This window comes from Myotis myotis, unplaced genomic scaffold (genome assembly GCF_014108235.1).
Source record: "Myotis myotis isolate mMyoMyo1 unplaced genomic scaffold, mMyoMyo1.p scaffold_m19_p_3, whole genome shotgun sequence".
In the NCBI taxonomy this organism is placed as follows: domain Eukaryota; kingdom Metazoa; phylum Chordata; class Mammalia; order Chiroptera; family Vespertilionidae; genus Myotis; species Myotis myotis.
In genome coordinates this window covers 38,197,209-38,218,430 of record NW_023416335.1, presented here as the reverse complement: position 1 = coordinate 38,218,430, position 21,222 = coordinate 38,197,209, and the positions used below count along the sequence as shown (strand labels likewise).

At 42.8% G+C, this 21,222-nt stretch overlaps 1 protein-coding gene across 27 annotated transcripts in view; it reads right to left on the bottom strand.

The window, feature by feature from the left end:
• DOCK9 (dedicator of cytokinesis 9) overlaps positions 1 to 21,222 on the bottom strand; it is a 262,250-nt gene that overhangs the window by 138,669 nt on the left and 102,359 nt on the right. For 4 of the 27 annotated variants that reach the window (XM_036301878.1, XM_036301881.1, XM_036301884.1 and 1 more), the window contains exon 1: positions 17,778 to 17,903. The exons of 19 other annotated variants lie outside the window; for them this stretch is intronic. In XM_036301878.1, the coding sequence (XP_036157771.1) occupies positions 17,778 to 17,903 (126 nt within the window). Of the gene's footprint in view, positions 1 to 17,777; positions 18,051 to 21,222 lie in introns of those variants that run through there. 4 more of the 27 variants (XM_036301869.1, XM_036301892.1, XM_036301876.1 and 1 more) reach the window with 2 other exon arrangements.

The following is a 21,222-nucleotide window of genomic DNA, read 5'->3' as shown; positions in this document are numbered from 1 at the left end:
CTTCTGGCCAATGGCATGTGAGTGGAAGGGATGTGGTCATAAAAGCCTCTGCCATAGACTGAATGTTAGTGTCCCCTCAAAATTCCTATGTTGAAACTTAATCCTCAATGTAATGATATTAGGAGGTGGAGTCTTTGGGAGCTGATTAAGTCATGAGGGTGGAGCGCTCATGAGTGGGATTAGTGCCCTTTTAAGAGAGACCCCCGAGAGCTCTCTTGTGTCTAGTGCTAAGGGAGGATACAGAGAGAAAAGGACTGTCTATGTGCCAGGAGGGGGCCACACCAGAAAAGGAATGTGCTGGTGTGTTGACCTTCCTTTACAACAGCCCCAACCCCAAGTCCATAAAAGAGTATTGCCCTCCTTTGTTTCTCTGGACTTGCATGTGGTTCGCTATTGGACCGCATGTCCTGAATTGCAATTCTTTGTTGTTCCCAAACAAACCCATTTTTATGGAGAAATATCTGACTATTGGTTTAAGGTCAGCAATGTATTTAGCACACCAAAATAATGTTTTTGTTAATTAGATAAATTAGTTTTTGCCTAAAGATATCTTGGAAGTATTTAAGGACAGAATATAATGTTGTAGGTATTACTTTTGTGTGTCAGTATGTATCGTTCAATAACTTGCATATTTTCACACAGGTGATCACACTTAATCCACTGTTAAACTAATTAAACAGGAAGACCATTAGACCAGTGGTTCTCAACCTTCTGGCCCTTCAAATACAGTTCCCCATGTTGTGACCCAACCATAAAATTATTTTCGTTGCTACTTCATAACTGTAATGTTGCTACTGTTATGAATCGTCATGTAAATATCTGATATGCAGGATGGTCTTAGGCGACCCCTGTGAAAGGGTCGTTCAACCGCCAAAGGGGTCGCGACCCACAGGTTGAGAACCGCTGCATTAGACAGAGGTGCTCTAAGGCCTGGCAGCCTATGTAAGCAACCCAAAATCTAAGCCTGTAAATGCCTCATGGTTACAAAATCAAACCACTAAAGACAACTAATCATAAACAGCCAACTAGACTTTAGGCTATAGGCAATCAAATAATTTCTTTTCTTTGTTCCTGCCCTTTATATAAGTCTCTCCTCAGCTTCTGTCAGTTGAATGCTACTAACCATTTCCAGTTTGGTGCTGCCTGATTTGAACTGAGTTTTGCTCAAATAAACTCTTAAAAATTTTAATATGCCTCTCTTTATCTTCTAACACCCCTTAATGCCAAAGGTAGGCATGAAACCATTGCTCTGTTACTGAGGCTGGAAACTAAGGATGACAAGTTGAGTTAATTGCCTAGAGTGCCCCCACCCCCCGACTCTCCCAAGTAACAAGCCGGGTTAGAAGGCAGTCTTCATCTGCTGGAACTCTTTCTTCTCTAGGCTGCCCTGTTATGATCTGGGATCACCACTATTCAACCAGAGTAAATTGTGGAGAGTTTATTAGCAACATTTCTGATAGAGATGAATGATGCATGTTAACCAGGAAAGCCTACAGGATTGATTTCAACAACAGAGAGACCTCATGGAAGAATGACGCGTCTGTCTTCTTCAGTCTCAAGGATTATGAAGATCTGAAACGTGTACAAACCCTTAGGTCACTTAATGAAATGACTCCTTAGAGACCTGGTTGGGCAGAGGTCTTTCGCAGTAGCAGGGAGCACTTTCCAGGACAAACCACTGACTCCACAGAAAAGGGGTCAACCCTGAGTGACTCACCTGCTACTTAAGTTAAAAACAAGGCAAAAAGCTCTTGCTTCAAATACAAATAATTGGCACAATGCCCCCCTTCGACACGTGGCCCTGAGGAAGAGGAAATAAGTTGTCAGAGGAGATAAGGCTGAAAAGGGAGATTGGTGAGGGAAGAAGATGGGAGGAGAAAGAGGCAAAAGAGATAGACACCTGCAGATAAGGGAGGAAGAAGATGCAGAGATGGAGGAAACATCAGAGGAAGATGAAGAGAAAAAGAACATATAGAAAGAAGTAACAGAAGTGAGGGGCCTGGGAGACTTGAGGCGGGTCCATGGGCGGTCACATCATCTACCCACTAAATTATTGGTTAAGAGTATAAACGCCTATTTTCTACTCTTCTTTAAACCGATGGTTCAATGGTTAGAGCTGTTCACTATTCTTCAGCTTCACTAAGCTTTTCCAAGTGGTCACATGAGCTGGGGGCAGCCCACAAGGGTAGGGAACTGACTGCCCTAAAGCAACACTGGTGAAAAGAACGTCACCTTCACAGTAAAATGAAATTAGCCTGGTTACCAGACAGCCAGTCCCCATCCCCCACTCCTGGTTTAGAAGAAAGAGGTTTGGCACAGATCTGGCTCACAGCCTTGGTTTTAAAATCATCTCAACATGCTTAAGGTCAATCTTTCTCCATGTGATAGAGCTACAAGAGCTAAGTTTTGATTTTCTATCAAAAGCAAGATTCTGTGCCCAATATTACTAAAATTGGCCAATGGTCATGAATGGAGCTGCTCCTAGGCCATCAGAAACACCATGTTTTATAACCAGGAGAATTCACCAGTTTGAATTTTAAATATTCAAGGACACTGTGTTTTCCTAAGCATGATGCGGTTCAGCTATTCTGAGTCCATGGCATCCAGAACTGTCGCAGTGCGTAATGATGCTGCTTTCATCGTGTGTGAAACATGTAACTCGATCTACATACACAACTCCTTCAGATTTCTACCCAGTTTGGGAGGTTAAAAGTCCTTATCTATGGACATTCATTTATCAGGTTATTATGAAATCAGAAAGGGAGAGGACGTGGTACTTTCCACTTACAGCAGACTACAACAATGGTTCTCAAACTGGGCCCAGGGGCAGCAGCATGGGCATCACCTTGTGCACTGACACAAAAGTAAACTAGGGCAGAAACTCCAGGAGTGGGGACCGGATCTCTGTGCTTAAAGCAAGATCTCCAGGGGATTCTGAAGAAGCCCAGGTATATAATGATGTCCAGGAACTATGCTGGAATTTGTAAATTCAGGGGGGGAACAAGCCCAGTACTGAGCTTCTTAGCCTCCTTGGGGTTATAGTCTCTTTTAAAAACGTGGGCCCACGCCCTCCCCCAAAATGTATAGACACCTTAGTTTCCAAATTTTAAATACAGTTTGGGGGGAAGGGTTGTCACTCCCTGGAGAACAGCCATGAAACTGAGTTGAAGATACCCTGCACAGGCAGGCTCATAGACACTTAATTCAATACAGTGAGGAGCGGTGCTGGCAGAAGTTACATACAGAGTCAAGGGAGAAGGTGGAGCCAACAGCCGCCCACGGGCTGTGAAGTTTTTTCACATCACCACGGAAGGGACACCCTAAGAGTGCTGAGAGAAGAATGAGAATTCTTCAGGTGGGCAAAGTTTTGAATTCCTTGACAACACAGCTCTCCTTGGCTAGGCTGAAGTGCAGGTTCCCGTCACCCATCTCTAGCCCTGGGATCCATGACATAAGCAATGCAGTTCACCATTTCTGACATGAGCCTGCCGCTCACACCTCTGCACCTGTCATGGTCCTACAGCCCTTCAGACAGTGGTCTACGAAATTTTTATTTTAGGAGTAGAATCCTTCCTCTAAAAAACAAATATGCCAAAAACGCTAAAGCAGGGTTGTTCTGGCCCAGGGCATGTCGTACTTGGCCATAAAACTGGGGCACCACCTCCCTTAACCCATTAAGAGGTAGCCTTTCTCTTCTCTGACTACTGCATCCCTGGGCAGTAGCAGTCCTGGGATTCGGTTCATTCTGCTTGGATTGAATTGGCTCAGGATCAGCTTATCTCCCCAATTATTAGTGCCCTGGGACAGGGCCGGGTCTCATTATCTGTATCCCCGGAGCATCCAGCCCAGAACCAAGAGACATATTAACTGTGCGATTAATAAAACTTAATGCCCCTCACTTGCACAGACCCCTCTCCAGGTACCATGTATGTGTCAAGTTCAGCATCTTGTCTTATTAGGATGATTTGTAGGAACACACCCACTGTGTCAGTCTACCCAATGTCCTGACTCATGACACGGAAGTGCAGAATGAGGGCCTGGATATATGGCAATACAGACAGATCCCAATTTGCATGGCCCCAGAGCTGCTTGGGGGCATTTAAGATAAGTTATTGTACAAACTGAGAATGCCCCCAAATCATATAGCTCATATAAGAAAGAAACCTAATAGATATTTTTCCAGTCCTAAAAATTTGTATGATGTTACCTAATGTGAAGCTAGAAGGAACTTTACTAAACTATGATTAATAAAATACAAATTTCAATTAATCATACTATGGGAAAGATTAAATGATCTATCCTTGCGATACAGAATGATAAAACAAAATCATGATCATATGAAGAGATGATCACAGTATAAAGCCAAAAAATGTAGGGAAGGAAGTATTCCTGAGTTGTGTCAAGAGGTTGATTAAAATTTATTGTTTTCCTATATTTCTGACGTTTATGGTTTGAGTTAGCTTTTTAAAATTTGTAATTGTTGTGATTTCTTTTCAAATTCTAAAGAGTCACTTCCATGCCTTATTTTGTATTGGTAACATTGAATCATTGTTCTTACACAAGGTCCCCCAAATTCTAAGCTGCATTGCTCACAAAACCTGGATCTGCCCTGATAGGGCCATAGAGCCCACACTTATTAATCAAACTGAAGGCAATAAAGCGGTTAAGACAGCTGAGCTGTGCAGTTACATGCGGCTATTATTGGGCTCCATTGAGTTAATGCAGGTAAAACGCTTGGCAGAGCTTGGCAAACTGTAAACACATAGTAATCATTGCTATAATAATAATAATAATAATAATAATAATAAATAATAATAATAATAAATGTGTTGCTTGCATGACAGTGATCTTAGATTTTTTTGAGTGCTGCACGTACAGTTTTACCAATCTGTTTACAAAAATTTTCCTGCACCCTCCAGGAATGTATGAAATAAAACAGACAACAATGGCAGGGGCATTCACAAAAGAGGAAAAACAAAAGGCCAAAGACAGAGGAAACTAACTGTACAATAATAAATAGAGATGACACTGGAGTTCAGGGACTGAGCCCAAAAGAAACATAAATAGATGCTTAGATTATGAACTGAATTGAGGAGTATTGACCAAGTTTGTGTCAGGAAGGATTGAGAAGAACAACAGTGGTGGGGCGTGGGGGTCAGGGTGTATAGAGAAGCACTTAGACCCATTTCCAGTAGGCAAGTTGCACCAGAGCAGCAGGACCTAAGATTCCGGAGGAGGAGAGGGGGGCAAGCAGTAAACCCCAAGGGATGCTGCTCAGAGGGTTCTGTGGCAGAAGATGGAGACAGACTCAGCTGGGGAGTCTGGGGGACCCAGGACCCACAGATGGTTTTCTAACAAAGAATCAAAACCTTGCCTTCCGTGGAGGAGACCGACAGGCCAGGCCTGAGGCCAGGGCCATGTGATCAGAACACTGAAGGAGCTCCATCCCAATGGACAACATGTGCACAGGTTAGCCCCTGATATGGAGGCCGCCCCCGGCCCCATCTACTGGTCAAAGCAGCAGGCAGCATGGCAAGCCTCCAGTGATCATGCGGATCTCACAGGTGCCAAAGAGCACGACTCACATGCCCTCCCATTAGCCTCCCTTTGAGGCTCTCTGAACTCACTCTTTCCTACAGCATCTGCTGCTGTGGGTCTGGCTGCTCAACATCTATGCAAATTGAAATTCCAGATCCACAGGCAATCAGAAACCAGGGAGTCTTCTCTATGCCAAGAAAATGAGATTCCTTAAGAATCCAGCACAACTGGAAAGCATCAGACCACAAACGAGTTCAATTTTGGCCAAACATGTATGAAGCCTAGAATACCATGGGAAGAGCTAAGCAAAAAGGCTGATTCCACCCTGGCCAGGGTTGTTCAGTGGTTAGACCGTTGGCTCACACACCAAAGGGTCATGGGTTCGATTCCCGGTCAAGGGGATGTATCTGGGTTGCAGGTTCGATCCCAGCCCAGTTGGAGTGTCTGCAGGAGGCAACTAATCAATGTGTTGGGCTATTATTCCTCCCTCTCACTTTCTCTAAAAGTCAATGGAAAAAATATCCACAGATGATGATTAACAAGAAAAATAAAAAATAAAAATGCTTACTGATTCTATTGCTCTTCTCTCTGGCATGAGCTTCCTGTGACCTTTCTAGTCATTTCTTCTTGCCTATATGTCTCTGATAATTAAATGTTAACATAAGCTGAAACCCCAAATGCCACTTCTTGAAATAGCAAATGAAGGAAATGGCAACTCTGTGAGCATTCTATTATAAGAGAGGAGAAATTCATCATTTCTGCTTATGAAGAATTTAGGACTTTCTTGACTTATCTGCATGGCTATGAAAGCTACTTGATCACCTGAGATATAAACCTCCCATGGAACTTGGTCCCTTTTCAACCTTGCCAACAGGACACCAGTGCTGTTGCTGGGGAGGGGGACAACGAGCCTGCAATGAGAAGGAGGGGCTTCTGAAGCCAAATAAAAATCAGTGTGGCCCCACGAGGCTTCCTGCACTGCTCTACTGTACACACTCTCACTATATGTTCCCACCAAGAACTTTGTGAAGTTATCAGATTTGAAGGAAGAACCTTCATCTATAATAATAAAAGCCTAATATGCTAATTAGACTGGACGTCCTTCTGGGCGTCCTTCCTTCCGGACAAAGCCACGGTGGGTGGGGGCAGCGGCAGAGGCCCCGCGGCCGCCACAGTGGCAGAGACCAGGCCCTTGCATGAATTTCATGCATCGGGCCTCTAGTTTTCCTATAATTAGAGTGGGCACAGGAAATTAGCAGCTGCCTCCCTTCCTCACTTGCAAATGTTACTAGCAGTTACGTGTTTCTTCTCTCCAGACTTTTACCCAGCCTGTCCATGTGCACGGTGCCAGGTCTTTGGGACACCAGGATAAAAAGGGCATGGCCCCCACCAGAGAGCTCACAATTCAAACTGGAGACAGATGTGTGAACAGTTACAGTAGGATGACTGACAGCAATGGGAACCCATGAGTGACATCTGACCCACCAGAATGAACCTGACTTCTCCCAACTGGACTACAAGCTCTACCAAGGCAAAGATTTCTCTACTTTATTCACTACTTTCTCCAGCACCTAGAAAAGCACCTGGCATAGAACAGGCACTCAATAAGACAAGTTGGATGAGAAAAGGAACCCAACGACATGGAATGCTTCTTAAAGGAAGTTGTCAGAGCTGAGTCTAAGAGAAGAACAAGTTAGCCAGGATTCAGGCTGGATTGGAGACTCCTTGCAAAGAAAATGGAGAAGCCAGAGAGCATGCTCATAGATGGAACCAGATTTTGTGGGGCCTGAAATCTGTATAACTGGATGGAGGGGTGTTAAAAACATATAAACTTATGAATATGAAGCTGCTGGAGTCCCTCCCAGGGCCTTGGAAGGGATCCTGAAACTGAAGCATCACCAGCTTCAGGACAAGTCCTCCTCTAAGCATGGTGAGTTCAGGAAGCAGCAAGCAGATCACAACCGCTGGGGCAGAGTTGCATAAAGGGTTCGGGGTGGCAGCAGGCCAAAGGCTTGGAGCACAGTCTCTAGGGGAGCTACAGGATCACTGGAAATCCAACTCGATGGAGGAAACCACATTTATGAGAACTCCTATCTGAAAGGGTACTCTATGTGACTGCAAAGGTGAACTAAGCGAGCGCAGATGGACGTGCTTGACAAACAATGGATGGTCAACCTTAGGGCCTTCGTTTCTCTGGAGTCAGAGAGGAATGGCTTCATACAAGGGTCCCTGCTGCACCTCTGCCCTAAGCAGCCTTCAGTCTCTCATCTAAAATAGCATACAATTTGAATAGCAACCATTTGAGGGAGCACCAATGATTAGCTCACCTGGTATGCCACATGTCTCAAAGCCACCCCTGGCCTATAGCCTGTGGTGAAAGATGAGGCCAGAGTGGCAGGTGGGCTATGTAGAGATGGGCCCTTAGGAAGCCAGCAAACTGGTGAAGGAAGAAGAGGACTGAGACAAAACGAGACCCTGTATCATCCTCTAGCCATGAAAAATGATCTCTCACCACCTTGTAATAGACATGTTCTTCTTTCCTTTCCATAACCCAGGACATTAAAACTTAGGAGACCCTGATAATCAGAATAGCATCACATTCCTTTTCAGTAGTACATGTTCTTCTCCAGGCTGTTCATCAGCTTGAGAGGAACATCGGTCTTGGCAGCTCTTCAGAAGCATGCTTGTTTCAAAGGAGCTGGGGGTTCGGTAACATTAGAACTCCAGTTGTGCAAACATTGGAACCTGAGATTATCTGGTCTGGCCCTCTCGTCTTACAGACAGGGAAACCAGGGAGCATGGGAGTTAAGTGACTGTCTTGGGTCCCAGGAGGGGTTGCTGCAGGACTGGGCCTAGATCCCAGGTCTCCTGGCCTGTGGTCCATGCTCTTCCTCTCATGCTCTGCGTTTTAATTTTCGCACTTTCTTTGACAACATGCACAAGCAAATGATATTTTAAAAAAGTGGAGAAAGAGAGAGCCTTGGACTTAGAAGCAAGCTCAAACCTGAGCATTAAACCACAAGTGAATGAGTTCGAGAATGTTTGGAATGTATGATGACCACCTATCTCAGACATCTAAATATATTTCTCACACTGAAATGTGGGTTTATCCTCAGAACCCCAAGAATGACATAATTGTTAATCTACTTTTTTATCTTATAAACATGGATAGATGTTGAATTCCCTTTTTATACAGCACTTTAAAAAGCATTCAAATTAGAGAACTTGTCACTGAGTGAAGATTTTATTTAATTAGGCTTGGCAGCATTAGCAAAACTTGAACACTCAAAATCAATCAATCAGAAGGAAAAGAGTTTTGGGTTTTGTATTTGTCAATTTTATAAATAACTGGTTTTCCAAAATTATTACCGTATTACTAAAATGAACAGAATTAAAGACTGCAAAAAATGTCAAATCAATAGTACCTAGAAAACGGTGTAAGAGAAACATAATAATGGAAATTGAGCTAATAACAGAGATAATCATTCTGATTACTGAAAACCCCCCAGATACTCACACTTAGTTCCCTCAATGGAGATGCCACTGATAATGCTAATGAAGAAAGAAGGGATAGCAAGGACTTAGGGGACTTTCTCCTCACCCATGGAACACACAAGCAGAAAGCTGAGTGGAATGGAGCAGTTGCCCCTGCAAACACAGACTGGAAGTGTCATCTATCCTGACAGAGATACGGGCTAAGAAAGGCAAAGGAGGTGTAAGGAGAACAGAGAGAGAGATAACAGACACAGAGCCAGAGTGGTTGGTTCAGCATGTGTCTCTCACACATACAACCATCCCAGCTTCTGCCTGCCATGTTTACACATGTGAAAGGAAAAAAGAAAATGATGCACCATGATAGTTGTATACATAATTCTATCTTAAAATTATACTACAGATTATTTTCCGGCCAATAACCACTGCCCCCCACCTCACTTTGTAGCATTATGGTCTGAAATTCTTAATTCTTCCTATGTCCATCAAAGCTATTTTTAGAACTGAAATGAGGAGGTCAAGTAATTAAGCTAAAAGGCTCTAAAAGCCTGATTAAGTCAGATTTCAAAACAACTTACCTTAAGCTACTTATGTGAAGATATTGAGGATGGCGATGGAATATTCATAACGTATATGATTCACAAAAGAGTTTCTACATACCTCATGGCCAGGAAGGCAGTTCAGAGACCAGTTAAGGGCAGATGTAGGGAGTGAGGATTAAAATCCTGGTCCCAAAAATGTTTACTATTATTGGAGGTGGTGACAGGTAGCTGGGGGTTCAGAATGCCAGACCCATGTTTCTTAGTGTGGCCCAGACTAGCAGCACTAATTTCTGCAAATTCACGCCAGACCCACTGAATCAGAAATTCTGGGGATGGGGCCAAGCATTTTGGGTTTTAACAAAGCCTCCAGGTGATTCTGATGTTCACCCATGTTGAGACCCTCTCTACTAATCTATCAACTTCTGTGTATGTCTGAACATTTCATATTAAAAGTATTTTCAAAAAAAATCCTGATTCCACTGATTATTGGCTATACGGCCTTGGGGCAACTTATCAAGTCTCCATATCTGCATCTGAAAGTGGGAAAATAACTTTTCTTATAATCATCACAGGGTTATTGAAGGGTTTCAATATATAATGCCTGTAACAGGGGAGGAAATCAACAAATGGTGATTATGGGGATCATACATAGTTGTGTCATTCAGACATAAGAGAATTTTAGCCCCTATAACATACACATGACTTTAAAAAAGTGTTTTTAAATATGTTTTTATTGATTTCAGAGAGAGGAAGGAAGAGGGAGAGGGGGATAGAAACATCAAGGATGAGAGAGAATCACTGATAGGCTGCCTCCTGCATGCTTCCCTACTGGGGATTAAATCTGCAACCTGGGCATGTGCCCTGACCGGGAATTGAATGATGACCACCTGGTTCATGGGTCAACACTCAATCACTGAGCTACAAGGGCTGAGCCCACATGACTTTGCTGGATCACACATGTTCTCTCATTAAACTTCTCCCATACTCTATGGTTGTTGTATCACCACTTCAGAGATGAGGAAACTGAAGTTCAAAAGGGTTATATGAATTAATGAAGGTCACACAGATGGTCACCCTTGGATCTCCTGGTTCCAAGCCCAGGACCCTTCCCATAAACGAACAACTGGCAGTAATGATGCAATTTCAGTTCTAGGACAGGAAACGGTTGCCCAATCCCTCATTTCCCTTTGTGGAAGAACTAAATAACACCACTCCACCACTCTGGGAGGACAAAAGTACAAGACTCTGCTCTCTGCCCAGCTCAGATACCTGGAAACGTAGGCCACACTGAACTGCCCAGGCTCCAAGACCTCACCAAGGAAGAGAGAAAAGGCAGAATCCTTTTCTGAGGGATACTCATTTTGTCTCAAGAATATTAAAAATCATATCCCGAAATACTAAGTCTTCCTGTAGAACCAAGTTGGAATGTTGGAATACATATGAATGCCAATAGGTCGCACTTAATTTACTTTGCCAATAAACAGTTCCAGGATATGGTGGTCTTTGGAAGGAAAACCTAACCTTACACTGTTCCACAGAGAATCAATGTGTTGGAATGCTGGTAATAAGGCCACACAATGGTTTTTCCAAGTGTACTTCAACCATTACAGGCGATGTTATGGTTTCAGATGTGGCTGACGAGGAAGAGGTGGTACTGATGACAGAAGGGGTGCTAAGAGGAAGAGAGGAAAAGCTTCTGACTTTGGCCCCTTAAGTTTGCACTTCTGTACCCAAGCACGCACATATAATGTTATTTTTAATTTAGGTCAACAATAACAGAAGCACATTCGAACTTGATGGCACAATACCCACAGCATACTCAAGCAGATTCCTCGGGGTGCATCTATTTTTTTAACCTTTTTTTTTTTTTTTTTTTTTTTTTTTTTTTTTTTTTTTTTTTTACAATTCAACACGTTTGGATATTAGTGGTTAAACCTTTGAAGGTAGAAGAGGGAAGAATAAAGGAGAATTATCCCCAGATCTAGTCTTTCCTGGAAGCACCTTTCTGCAACCCATTTTTGCCAATACATTCTGCAAAGAGTGACCAGGATCATGTGGAGAAGCAAAAAAAAAGGGGAGGGTGGGGGAGTGGGAGCAGGTAGTTTTGACTTTATGTCAGAGATGGAATACAAACAAAGGGATGTAAAGCATAGCATAAGGAATACAGTCATTAAGACTGTAATAACTACGTATGGTGCCAGGTGGGCACTAGACTTATCAGATGTATCACTTGTAGAATTATTTAAATGTCTAACCACGATGCTGTATACCTGAAACTAACATGAAATAATATTTAATATCAACTGTACCTGAAAACAAAAACCATGGCTCCTGCTAGGCATACCCTCCCCGTACTAGTGAGGGAGACTAAGGTATAAACCTTAGCAGCAATACGGCAGAGATGCATAATTAACACACCAGGACAGTGATGCCATGATGGGTCGGCCACAGGAGCACGTGGTCTATGAAAAGGTTTCTTGGAGGAGCTGGCATGTGAGCTAGGACTTGAAGGGTAAAAGGAAATGGGCAGGCACATGCCAGGCAAAGGGAGTGGTGCCCACGTGCGGAAGCATCTCCACTGGAAAAATATAGGGCCCAGGACAGGAAGAATTTTGGAAATTGCAGGAGATGAGGCCAGCAAGTAAGTTCAGGGCCAGCCGCTGAGGGTCATGTAGGTAACCCATGCTTTGCCTTCTCTGTACAGAGAAGGCATTTAAGCAGGAAGTTAATAACGTTATCTGTGTTTTGCAACACACACACACACACACACACACACACACACACACACAGTCAGGTGTGCTAGCACGTTGGAGTGTGGCTCAGAGTAAGAAAAGACTGAATGCACCGGTAAGCTGACCTGGGCAGTCCAGATAACCTTTGGAGATGAGGCGTCTAGAGGGCAGACACTACTCCTATCTCCATCTGATAGAAACACAATCTTGGCTTAGAAATGTCAAACGGTGTTTAAAAGACACAGGGCCCAGGGCCCCTTTGCACCACTCACTTCTACTTCTCCCACAGTAGGGATAACTCTCCATGGCAAGGCGACTCCAAAACAGAACTACAGGCCAGCTCCTCCCCAAGAACCTGGCAAAGCCCTCAGAGACCTGCAAGGTAAGTGGCACATACACTTGTCTGGAAATCAAGCACTAAAAACGTCTAAAGTGTCAAAATGTCATGCTTAGAGAAATGCAGGACTAGCTATATCACATTACAGGGATATTTCAAATTCTGGAAAGTTGAGAATGAACTATAATTTCCAAGCCTTCTTGGTCCTAAAATTATACTCATAGTCCTATGTCATCTGTAGGCTTAAGTTGGCTTCTTGCCTCTCCTGTGTCGTATTCCCTGCTAACTCCAAATTCCGCTGCTACTTTTACTTATTTCCAGGTTGGTCGACACATTCCACTGGTGTTACTCATTTACACTGGGTGAAAAGCCAATATCCCGTGTTGCAGCTGCTACAACTCAAAACCCAAACAATTTTGGATAAACTAAGCTTAGAACCTAAAACTAAAATTGCCAGGGTCTTGACCTGACTCCATCACAGGTTATTCCAGGATCAATGCTAACAGCCCTGAGACATTAGCCCCAGAAGAGATCTTAGAGATTATTTATTACATGCTTCTCATTTTACACATTTAACGGCTTAAAACAGTGTCTGGCACAGAGCAAGGCACTATGTATTTTTTTCCTATTGTATTATTACACCAAAAAAAACCAAAAAACAAGAATACAATTGGCATTACTGTAACTTCCACATCGGTGACAGATATGAGCAAAGAACCATGCCAGAGCTCAGTGGACTTTCATGTTCTACACAAGCAAGAAGCCCAGAATGTAACAGTGGCTCAGCACGGCCTTGGGATAGTGACCCGAACTATGGAATCTCCTTCTGTGAGACAGTTTTCCATCCTGGCAAAGTTATTAAATTCACACCGACACTATCTCCGAAGAGTCCTTCCACGGACCACTACACAAAGTCTATGTGCAACTCTGGGGGCCCCATTCACACAAACTGTTCATATGAACAGCCAGGGGGCCCTGTGCCTTGGGAAAAGCTGGGCTAGGCCTGCTTTCGGTGCTCAAAAATCAAGAACGTGTGCTTGCTGGGGCCAATGATGATTTAAATGTTGTCTGTCTTACCGGGAGGGGATGGGTGAGAGTAACACTCACTTGTGCCTAATGAGCACCCTGTGAAAAGCAGGAGGAACAAAGCTCCTCCTTACCCAGACCTTGTATTGGGGAGATGAGGGTGGTTGGTCTCACTGACCTGCCTCCCCAATGCACTATACAGTAAGTCTAGCAAATCTCCATGCTTAGAAATGTGGGTCTAATGAACAAAAGAATGAACAAATGAAGGAGAAAACCAAAAAGCATGGTGAAGGCTTGCGGCTCTAAACAGGTAAAATGTCCGTGTCCCCTGGGACTATGTCACTACATAAACCTTGCAGGAACTTCCTTCCTCCGCCACTCACTATTTTAAAAACAACGAAACTACTTGTTAAGTATCACCAAGGTAGTTAATATTCTTAATTATTTCTAAAGACATCAAGAGGGATGCAGGAAAACCTGTGGGCAGAGAGGGTTAGAAGTATAACGTAATTAACTCAACCACAGACATCTGAAGTCTTACAGGATATCATGATCATGGCCCATAAGCCTGTACTTCAGGGCTTGTGCCTCAATTCACTTCTTCTGCTATTTCTAAAGTAAAGAGAACTTGGGGAGAGAAAACGTTTTCCCAGGTAATGCACTGACTTGACTCTCCTGGGAAGAGTGGCTCGGCACTGCCACGAGGTAGTGACTCGAGCTGTGGAAGCTCCTCTGAGACAGCCCTCCAGGCTGGCGAGGTTATTAAATTCACCCAGAAGCCAGGCTCCTCCTCCTTTCTACATCGGCTCACATGCTGCCTTCTCACCCAGTCAGTGAGCTAATCATCTGCTCATTCCGACATCAAAGGAGGAAAGAACTCGGGTTCCGTTTTTAACACTTGAAGATCCCAGAAGAATAACATAAATAGAAAAGGTGTCTCTGAAAAGAAACTTGCCAAAAACTACCTAATGAGTGTTTCTAACATGAAAATTCAGCTATTTTCTATCTTCACATCTTTCAACCTTCAAAATCCCCCACCTAAGACCTGTGCTGCAGTCCTGACCTGCGTTGTGAGAGTAACCCAATGAAAGGACAACACAAACGACACATCCCCAGCCACTTCTGACTCTTTGAGGCCGCACCCTTTTCCTCTAAATTGTTGGGCAGTGACGATTAGAATAAATTATTTCCAGGAATTACTTTAAACTTTGGGGGGCAAAAAAATAGGTATTCAAATGTAAGCAGGGTAGCTAACTGGGAGACATCGAGAATACCCAGATTGTTCCCCTGTTAGTCATTCACAGTCCACAAAGGCATTTTTCAATGGGGCTGGCAGGGAGCCTGGTGGATAGGAACAGGGGAGTTTCACCATGCACTTCCTCCCCCGCTTACCATCACAATGAGAGGACAAGACCTACGTAGGTGCCCGTAAGTTGAACACTGCAGCCTCTGAAACTTTATAATGTCCAAACACATACTTCTCTTATAAACACTGATTTTACTTTGCACAGAACAAGCAGCCACTGCTAAGGGCAACCTTAACCTTGACCAAGGGGAAAGAAACATCATTGCCAATGAATGCCCAGAGGAGACTTCTGATAGAAGTTTTATAGAATTAGTACTTCTGACTTGATAAGTACTAGTACATTCACTGTTAGTCACTCACAGTCCACAAGGTCATTTTTCAATGACTGTACCTTTCAATAATTGTAAAGAATTGGAAGCAAGTTGAATAACCATTGAATTATGGTACAGCTATAAACTGGAATAATATACAGCCATTAAAAAGAATGGCATAAATCTACATATAGTGACAAAGATAGATGTTCTTGATATGTTCTAGGAGAAAATTAATGCAGAAATCTATAGCACTAGCACATTTTTACACACACACACACACACACACACACACACAGAGCTATACTTTTATATGCACAGGAGAAAGTCTGGAAGTATATACACTAAATAATACTGGGCACTCTATTTTTCCATCTTTCTACACTATTTATATTTCTTATTATATGCATTAATTACTTTTATGCTTTCTAAACTATGCAATATTTCCCCGCAAGGACTGATTGTGTACATAACTAAAACCAGCAGAACTTGATTTCAAATGTTATCTCTGGAATAAAGTAAGGTATTCACATTCAAACGTAATAGACCTGGGATTTTCACTGAACATGTGGGCTACTGACATAATAACGAATAGCACTACAAGAAATAGACCTCATGGCTGTGCGGGCATACTGTTTCAAAACCATCTTGGAAAAAAGTTGTACTCCAAGCAGTTTGTTGAATTCTCATTTGCTGTGAGCAGCGATGATCACAGGTAGGATCCGCCCTGGGCAGAGGCCCTACTTAAATATCGTTGCTTCTCTTATCTGATACTAGTTAGCTCTTTTTATCTTGCTCACCCCATGGAAGAAGAGAAACACTATCAGATAAGGAAAAGTGTCTTGTTGTATCACTGTTGCCTTCACCTCTCCCTCACACCTCCCTCTGCAGGTGCATAGAGCCAGAGCTCTCCGCGCTGCCAGAAGCTTCCGAGCCCTGGTGAGCATTCCCCCCAGGCGCAGCTGCAGCCAGCACAGCCTTATCCATTGCAGTGGGAGAAAAAACTCCCCGTGGAAATGCCTGGAGTGAGATCTGACCTAAACAAATAACTGGGATATGAGCGGCCAATTTTTTTTTTAATTTTAATTTTTAAGCACTAGAAAGAGAAATAATTTTAATAGTCACTTGTGGAATTAATAATAAACCACAACGCATCTTTCTATAGTGTATCTAATCATCTGGACACATATTTCTACACTTCTGAAGAATCACTGACAAAAGATTTTTAAGAAAATTCACAAGGGAACCCAAACCACACAACTTCCTCCATGAAATCGTAAGCTACCTCAGCGGGGAGCTGATTAAATCTATATAACAAGTAAGCAGGTCAAACGACTCAGTAAATAAATGAACTATTATGCTAGCAGGAAGGATTCCAAGATAATGAATAACATCTCTAAACAATGTACCAGGGTGGGAGCCTAAGTCTCTCAGACGAAAACCTGCAGTGAAAAGGCCCATCATCCTTGATGGACTTTCTCAGTTCAGTTAGCAATACAATTTTGAAGGCAATACAATATAAGGTAGCCTCACACATCAGAGGGAAGCAGTTTAATTCAAATCAAATCCACCATAGGAAAGTTAAAATTCAGATTCTTAAGGGCATTAGAATGTTGAAAATTAAGTTAATTAACCAAACACTTTATGATAATGGCAATTGGACCTCTGTTTTTTAAAAAAATCACTCTATAATATCACTAAGTACTAGTTTAATAATCCCTTTAGCAGCTCATTTGAAAGGCTCAATTGTCCTCTTTTGCAGTGCGTGTTGGTGGTTTTCTTACAGTTTGCTTAAAAAAAATATGTGCTTTTATTGTACTAAAGAAATTCCGAGAGAGAAGCACAACCTACTCATTGATGCTAACAACACAACCATTTTTCACATTCCTCCCTTACAAAGTCTACCGAAGCACTTGAATTTATCAAACTGCTATGAGTTTAGCTAATGCTAAGAACGGAAACTTTTCTATCAATTGGTTCAAAATAAAGGTTATTTCTAACTTTGTTCAAGGCAAACCTGTTAAAGTGAGTGAGTGAGACCACATGTAACTTCAACAGTTATGTCCCTTAAAACCGCCTAGTGTCATCTTCATCATTTTCACAATAACGTACGTATATTATGTAAAAATTGTTTTAATTTTACAAAGGACATCTTTTTCAACCCTACAGAAGGAATTAAAAAGTGCCTCCCTGGGTATACCTTTGGCAGCCCTGCAGCTAAGTGGGACATAATTTTGAACAATGCATGGTTGTTCTATACAAAGAAGCCTCCTGGAAGCCACGATCGCCCACAAAATGTCAACACATCTTTCCTCACAAAGAAAATCAAAGTGGAGCCGAAAACAATCGACAGGAAAAGAGGGAGAGGAGAGTTCACAGGAGACAGGCAGAGCAAGTTTTACAATCCCACAGAGGGCCAGAAGGCACGGAGCATGCACACAACACAAGCGCTGTGGGGAAAGGCAGCAGGGTTGCTGAGGGTGAGCCCCTTACCAGCACTGGCCCCGGGCTCTCTGCTTCCACTTCTCCCTGAGCTGCATCCTTGTGTTGCAGGGGGGACTCGATCACCATCTCCTTTTTGGCACTTCTACTACTTGTCCTGTATTTATCAGCCTGCATTCTCGGCTGAAAATGCAAGTCAGAACGTCTGCAACTTGGACAGCTGTGAGTGCCCAGCTGAGCAAAGCACAAGCATGCCAGTGGCCCAAAGCAGGAGAGGCAGCTAGCTGGCTTCCCAGGCACCAGTGGTCAGCTCCGCGGACTGGGTCGGTAGAGCCTGCTGGGGTGGGAGGGCATGCCTGCGAGGGCCAGCCTCCAGGGGTGTTACTACTGCTGGAAAAATGGGAGGTTCCCGCTCGCAGGCCAAAGGAAAACAAACCCTGAACTGTACAATACACAGTGTACTGCCTCTCTGATAAAGACCGGCCTCATTGTGTCTGCTCCACACGGGGTGGGCCAAATGGACACGAATCAATATAGTGCAGTGTTTAAAAGAAAACCACTCACAGTTAGACTCCTTCGTAATTCCTTCAAATCTAAAGCTCCTGGAGCTGAAGAGACAGACAGCTAGGTCGTCTGGATGTTCCAAAATTCTTAGGTTTTGGATGCTTTCCTTTATGTTATGGCTAAACACCAAATGCTTGGCTGATGATCAATGCTGGTAAGAGCTACCAGCAGGAGATTCCGTAGCCTGCACCTCAAGGCTGCAGGTGTAAAGAAAGAGTTTATCCCTGCACGTTCAACTTAATTTATGTGTTATTTTGTGCAAGAAAAACAAGGTCATCAAACAGTTTCATGGGCAACCATGTATTGTGGTAAGTGTTCTTATTAATCAGGATGTTATTTTAAGTCCATCAACAGGCAGGGGTCTCTCCCTGCAAGCAGTGTCAGAGCTCCTTGAGAAGGCGAGATGAATGGACAGCGTAAGTGACAGATTAGCATAGTTAACAGAGATTTACACAAAGCACAAGAAAGGAGCTGAGTCACCATCCCATGGTTCAATGGGGATCGTACCCAAAATGTGTTTTTCCAAAAAGGCTGCTATTTTTAGTATTTCCTAACAATAACAGTGGAGTAAATTTTAAATCATTTTAAAATCGTCTCTTGGGAAAAACTAAAACAGAAGTGTTAAAGGATTTATTTAAAAATTCATGGGAAACGGGCAGTAAGATGGAATTAAATATTAATCTGCACTTCCTGGGCTGCTGCAGTGCTTCTCCCAGTTAGTTATTATTCAGCTTATTTTCTTGAAATCGGAGATGATCTGCTTACAGAAGATACCAAGCAGTAGTAGTAAAGAAACAATGGAAATGGGTGTCATTTAGCAGCACCAGGTGCCATAGAAACTACTATATAAAATATAGGTACAAATCTCCCACTTTCCAGGCCAAGTAACTGGCTGGGAGGGCTTGGCGGGGGGGGGGGGGGGGGGGCACTGGGGGAGCAAAGATGTCACCCTATGCCTGCCTGTTCTTCCTCCCACCAGTATCTCTGTCACTCAAACACCAGCAATAATAATTTAGATAATAACTTATTTAATCTTCATAACAACCCTATGAGGTAAGTGGTGTGGTTATTGCCATTTTATAGATGAGAAGACAGATGCACAGAGATGTTATATATGTGCAGAAGGTCACACAGCAAGCAGTAGCCATATGGACCCAGTGTATACACACTTAACCCATGATACCATGCTGAACCAGTTTTCTATTCCAACTGCTAAGAAGTATAAATATGTAAAAGATACTGATCATCAATTAAAGATAAAGGCAGCATCTGGGTTTAATTCCACAGAGATAATTTGGTAAAAAGGTGAAAATGGCATAGCACAGTGTCTGGTATATAGTAAGTGTTCATTTAATGGTAACTACTGTTATTGTTGCTGTGGTTATTGCAATCTGAAGAAATTTACCTTCGTCCTGAATTCAGGACTGGAGCTGTGTGATCTAAAATAACAACTCAACCAAAGTGTTGCTATAACACTTTACACAAAGTGCTTCAGCAATTTAAAATCAACTGTTCTTCCCTCTTTGCTGCTCAACTATGACAACTACCTTCAAACAGTTTACTTGACATCCCTGTGCTCATGCCATGAGCCAGGCCTCTTCTTGAAGTTGTTCTATTTTTTTCAAAATTTCAGCAGTGAATTTTTATATATCTTTTGTAACCAAGGGGAAAAAATTGAATTTCCTCTGAGCTTCCAGGTAGCCAGGACAGAAAGGCAAACATAATTCATATCATCAAAAAAAGAAAACAGACAAGGCTGTCAGGCAAGTGAACTTTTAAAAAAGTTTCTCACACAGAGATTTACGTAAAAAGGGACTGATTAATGTACGAGACAAGGTTCTCAACATATTTACTGGAAATGGCAGCAGCCAAATTCACACAGCTTTCTCACCATCATCTCAGAGCATTACACTTAAATCCTGGATAAAATAAAGCAATTCTGAGAGCAAGACAGACATTTAGTCTATCACTTTCAAATGGGTCCAACTTATGGAAGAAGAAAATTCTCACAACCTAGAGCAATGGAGACGCTATTGTGAGCCTTCCTGCTACTTAACTTCTCAGGCCACGCAAGGTCTTTGTTATATTCTGCTCACTTAGGACCGGCCAACACTTTAGAAATCTGACAGGCAAGGAGAGTTACATGGTACAGCAGTTAACTCTAGGACCTAAACCTCAGAGTAGGATGTGGTTTCTCTAGGGGGTTTATGAGATCGGTGTCTGAGGACAAAAGAATGACATCTGGTCAGAGCAGCCACAAGAGGAAATGCCGTCGTAGACGGGCAGGAAATAGGTGGCCACGGTTTCCTTTACACCATTTCACAAAACAAGGTGTATGCTAGACCTCTGGATTCAAACCCACAAACATCGACTGAGCTCCTACTACCTGGCAACCTCAAGCTCCTTCACACCTTAACTTGTCTAACTCTTACAATAACAAACACATCCATGAACATGTATTAAGGGTATAGAGTTTTACTGTTAAAACAGAATGGAGTAAACCCCTTGAGGAAGTGGGAACACTTCAGAGGTAGGATGGAATGCTTCTGTACATGGGTTTCAGTTCTCAGATTTTAATACGCATACAAATTATTATACAGGACCATTAGGTACACAAAACCACAAAAATATTATGGGAAATTTAGAGGATTTTCTAAGGGTAATTTATTTTATTTTTTTAATTCTTTATTAGTTAAGGTATTACAAATGTGTCCTTATCCCCCCCATTAACCCCCATCCCCCCCCCTCATGCTCTCATCCCCCTGTTCTAAGGGTAATTTCCTACTATAAGGAAGGCAAACTTTAGATTCTAAAAGTCCCAATCTTCCCCTTCACACTGTACAATGAAGTTCTATCACATTCTGAAGGACCTCTCACCCAGAGGACTCCAATGCATGCCTGAAGAACCAGTTTAGATAGCACCTTCTCTATG